A 4,162-nucleotide genomic window follows, 5' to 3' on the forward strand; every position below is an offset into this window, starting at 1 on the left:
AGAGGGGACATAGAAAGGGAATGGACTGACTATTCTTGGGGGGGAAGGGGTGTGGGGTGAGGGAAGAGATTGGACAATAATCATGCACCTATGGATGAGGACAGTGGGTGGGGAATGAGGGCGGAGGGTGGGGTGGGAACTGGGTGGACGGGAGTTATGGGGGGGAAAAGAGTAACAACTGTAATAATCTGAACAATAAAGATTTAATTAATAAAAAAGAAAACCTATAGGCCAAGCAAAGAATGAAGTCAACCTAAACACCTATAATTATACTTCATAATATACAACTAGGAACATAAGGAGAGATACTTTTACCCTGCTGATGTGGATTAAATAAAAACTAAGAATAATAAAGTGACTGCCAAAGATGAGAAAACTATAAAGATATTCGACGGAAGAGAAAGGATCCTATGTGACCCTATATTATTCTATGTAGAGATTAGTAGGAAAGAAAATATTTTAGTATCAACAGAATAGGATTTAATCTCTAAATTAATATTTAACATTATGGGCCAAATTTGGCTGACTTTATGATCACAAGGCAGAAATAGTGACTCTCAGAAAATAACAGTAAGTAGCCACTAACCATTCTGAAATTTCTTTCTTTAAGGAGATACTTTTTAAAATTCTTAAATAGCAGAAAAAAGAATTGCCCTAAGGGGAAAACAAAAAAGACTCTACAAACTATGTCATACTGAGACCTATGAAGTTAAACACTATCTAATACCAGTTAACACTTAACACAGAAAATACATAGCTTCTGCCCCACCAGCGTGGCTCACTGGTTGAGCTACAATCTATGAACCATGAGATCATGGTTTGATTCCCAGCAGGGCACAAGCCCAGATTGCATGCTCAATCCCTAGTAGGAGGCATGCATGAAGTAGCCTATCAATGATTCTCTCTCATCATTGATGTTTCTGTCTCTCCCTCTCCCTTCCTCTCTGAAATCAATAAAAATATTTTTTTAAAAAGAAGAAAATGCATAGCTTCCTCCTACTTACAATATTTACTTTCACTGTGTCAAAAAATACCTAAATCTGATGTTTTATAAATCTACTAGAGGCCTGGTGCACGAAATCCGTGCACTTGGGGGGGGGGGGGGGGGGAGGATGTCCGACTGACATGGAGGCAGGAGAGGCTCCCATCACTGCTGCTGCACTCACCGGCCGTGAACCCGACTTCTGGCTGAGCGGCACTCCCCTGTGGGAGCACACTGACCACCAGGGGACAGCTCCAGCATTGAGCATCTGCCCTCTGGTGGTCAGTGCATGTCATAGCAACTGGTCGTTCCAATGTTAGGTCGACTTATATATTAGCCTTTTATTATACAGGATGAACTCAAATAATAGGTTTCCAGCTACATATCTATAAAAACATGATAAGTAAATTATACTAATAGTTTGCTATAATTATATGCGATATAGGTCTTTGAAAAATAAAGAGCTAACACACTACATATTTAGGTATCAGGTGGCAGGGTAAGGACAATTATTAATGCATAGCACAATAAAATAAAGGGTATAAAATACTGAATATGCTCTTGTGACCCAAAATTCTGATGTTTTTTTATACAGATACTATAAACAACAGTACCACATTATAATATACCAACTCATTCTGAGAAACTTCAAATATTACACATAAATTCCAAGTTAATCACTGTAAAACAAGGGATTGCCTAAGATATTTGTAGGTAAAAAGTTAAAATTAAATGTAAAATATTAAACATTTAGAGAAGTTAAGAATATTCTGGCCCAGCAGCACGACTCAAGGTCCGAGCATCAACCTATGAACAAAGAGGTCATCAGTGCACATGCCCAGGTTGCTGGCTAGATTCCCAGTGAGGGTGGGGCGTGCAGGAGGCAGCCTATCACTGATTCTCTCCCATCACTGATGTGTCTATCTCTCTCTCTCTCCCTCTCCTTTCCTCTCTGAAATCAATGAAAATATATATATTTTTTAAAAAGAATATTCTGAAACATGGTAATAAAATTTGATTTGAAAGGCTTCAATCCATAACAATTATTCAAGCAAAAAAAAACCCTACTCTTACTCTGGCCAGTTTTTCTCAGTGGTTAGAACATGAGCCAACCCACCGAAAGGTCCTAGGTTCAATTCCCGGTCAAGGGCACATGTCTGGGTTTCGATTTCAATCCCAGGCCCAGTGGGGGGAGTTCAGGAGGCAACCAATTGATGTGTCTCTATCACATCGATGTTTCTCTCTCTCTCAGTCTTCCCTTCCTCCCTCCCTTGCACTCTCTCTAAAACTCAATGGAAAAAGTATCCTCGGATGAAGCTTAACAAAAACAAAAACTACTCTTATTAATAAACTAGAGCCTGGTTGGTGTTGTTCAGTGGTTGGGTGTCAACCTATGAACCAGGAGGGCACACTTCAATTCCCAGTTAGGGCACAGGCCTGGGTTGCAGGCTTGATTCCCAGTGTGGGGTGTGCAGGAGGCAGCGATCAATAATTCTGTCATCATTGATGTTTCTCATCATTGATGATCCTCTCTCTGAAATCAATTTTTTAAAACCATTTTTTTTTTTTTGCCCTGGCTGGTTTGGCTCAGTGGATAGAGCATTAGCCTGTGGACTGAAGTGTCCCAGGTTCAATTCCAGTCAAGGGCACATGCCCCGGTTGCAGGCTCAATCCCCGGGGGAGGGTGTGCAGGAGGCAGCCAATCAATGATTCTCTCTCATCATTGATGTTTCTATCACTCTCTCCCTCTCTCTTCCTCTCTGAAATCAACGAAAATCTATTTTAAAAAAAGCAAAAAAAAAAACCCAAAACGTGTGTTTTTAAAAAAAGAAAAACTAGAAACATATTATTAGTATATGTTTTGTAAGAACAAATCGATCTCATCCACAAATCCAATCTTATACAAACATGGAAATTTTACAGAAGTGTAAAGCCATCTCACCATGGACTCAAGAGCAGACATGAGAAACGTCACCACCATTCTGCTCTCTGAAGACTCTTCATCTTCAACCGGCAGGGCAGACATTGCTACTTGGGCCATGATCCCTGTGCAAGATAATTAAGAAGAAAGTGAGTAACTGAAATACTGTTCTGCTAAATGTAAGGTTATAGATGTAAGGTCTTCCACAAACTGCTTTCATTTATATCGCATAAGAGAAAAACAAGGCTCAAAAACCAAGTATTTTTTGCCAAAAACTCCTACTTCATAAAATAGAGCTTTTATCTCATAACTTTCCATCTAGTTTTATTTCCATAAAATTAGTTCAGCATCATCCCCCAAAATAAATTCCGAACCAGTTAAAATTTCTCCCAAGTAAAAGAAAGATACACGTCACAGCCGAGCTGTAGTTTATAAAATTACATCATAGAAAACAGATGCAAAATTCCCTTTCTCCCATATACACACTGATTATAGAAAAGGGGGGGTAAAGTAGACTGAAGCTGGATGAAGATTATTTCTTCTTTCTTACTAAAGAGGAAATAGGTTGCAGAACAAATGCCATCTAAGATTCCTTTACAATACAGCATATTATTCTCTTTAGAAAACATTTCTGATACTCTGATATCAGCAAAAAGCCTCAACTGAATTTCAAGCACTATAAAAATATAACACATAAATTATCAAAGAGTAAGTGCCCACAAGGATGTGGAAAAATTTGACCCCTGTGCACTGCTGTTAGGAATGTAAAATGGTGCATCCACTGTAGAAAACCATTTAGCAATTTCTAAAAAATTTAAACAAAATTACCACCTTGTCAGAGTGGCTCAGTGGGTTGAGCGTCGTCCTGTGCATCGAAAGGTTGCCAGTTCAATTCCTGATCAAGGCACATGACTGGGTTGCGATTTTGACCCTCTCTCCCTTCTCCCTTCTCTCTAAGCTTGTCCTATGACAGGGGTGGGCAACCTTTTTGTGAGTGCGTGCCAAAACCAGCAAAATCTCTGACTCAAAATTCTACTGCGTGCCAACCCTAATTTTTTGAGAACATGTTACGCCTACTTGATATCTCTTAAGGTGTACATATGTGAAGAACCTTGAAGAAATAATAAAATTCATTTGAGCGACAAAAACACAGTATATGATGATGAAAAATACATTTATTTTTTTAATGTATACATGTTATGTAAAATTATTTATTTATCTAAGATGCACCTACACTGAATTTATCTGAAAAATAAAAA

At 38.7% G+C, this 4,162-nt stretch overlaps 1 protein-coding gene across 12 annotated transcripts in view; it reads right to left on the reverse strand.

Moving 5' to 3' along the window:
* Positions 1-3,029, reverse strand: part of GTF2I (general transcription factor IIi) — a 96,084-nt gene extending 93,055 nt beyond the window's left edge. For all 12 annotated transcript variants that reach the window (XM_006770866.2, XM_006770862.2, XM_006770864.2 and 9 more), the window contains exon 1: positions 2,925-3,029. In XM_006770866.2, coding sequence (XP_006770929.1) covers positions 2,925-3,023 — 99 coding nt within the window. In that variant the 5' untranslated portion in view covers positions 3,024-3,029. The remainder of the gene's footprint in view (positions 1-2,924) is intronic.
* Positions 3,030-4,162: the final 1,133 nt, after the last annotated feature.

This window comes from Myotis davidii, unplaced genomic scaffold (assembly GCF_000327345.1).
Source record: "Myotis davidii unplaced genomic scaffold, ASM32734v1 scaffold424, whole genome shotgun sequence".
Classification (NCBI taxonomy): domain Eukaryota; kingdom Metazoa; phylum Chordata; class Mammalia; order Chiroptera; family Vespertilionidae; genus Myotis; species Myotis davidii.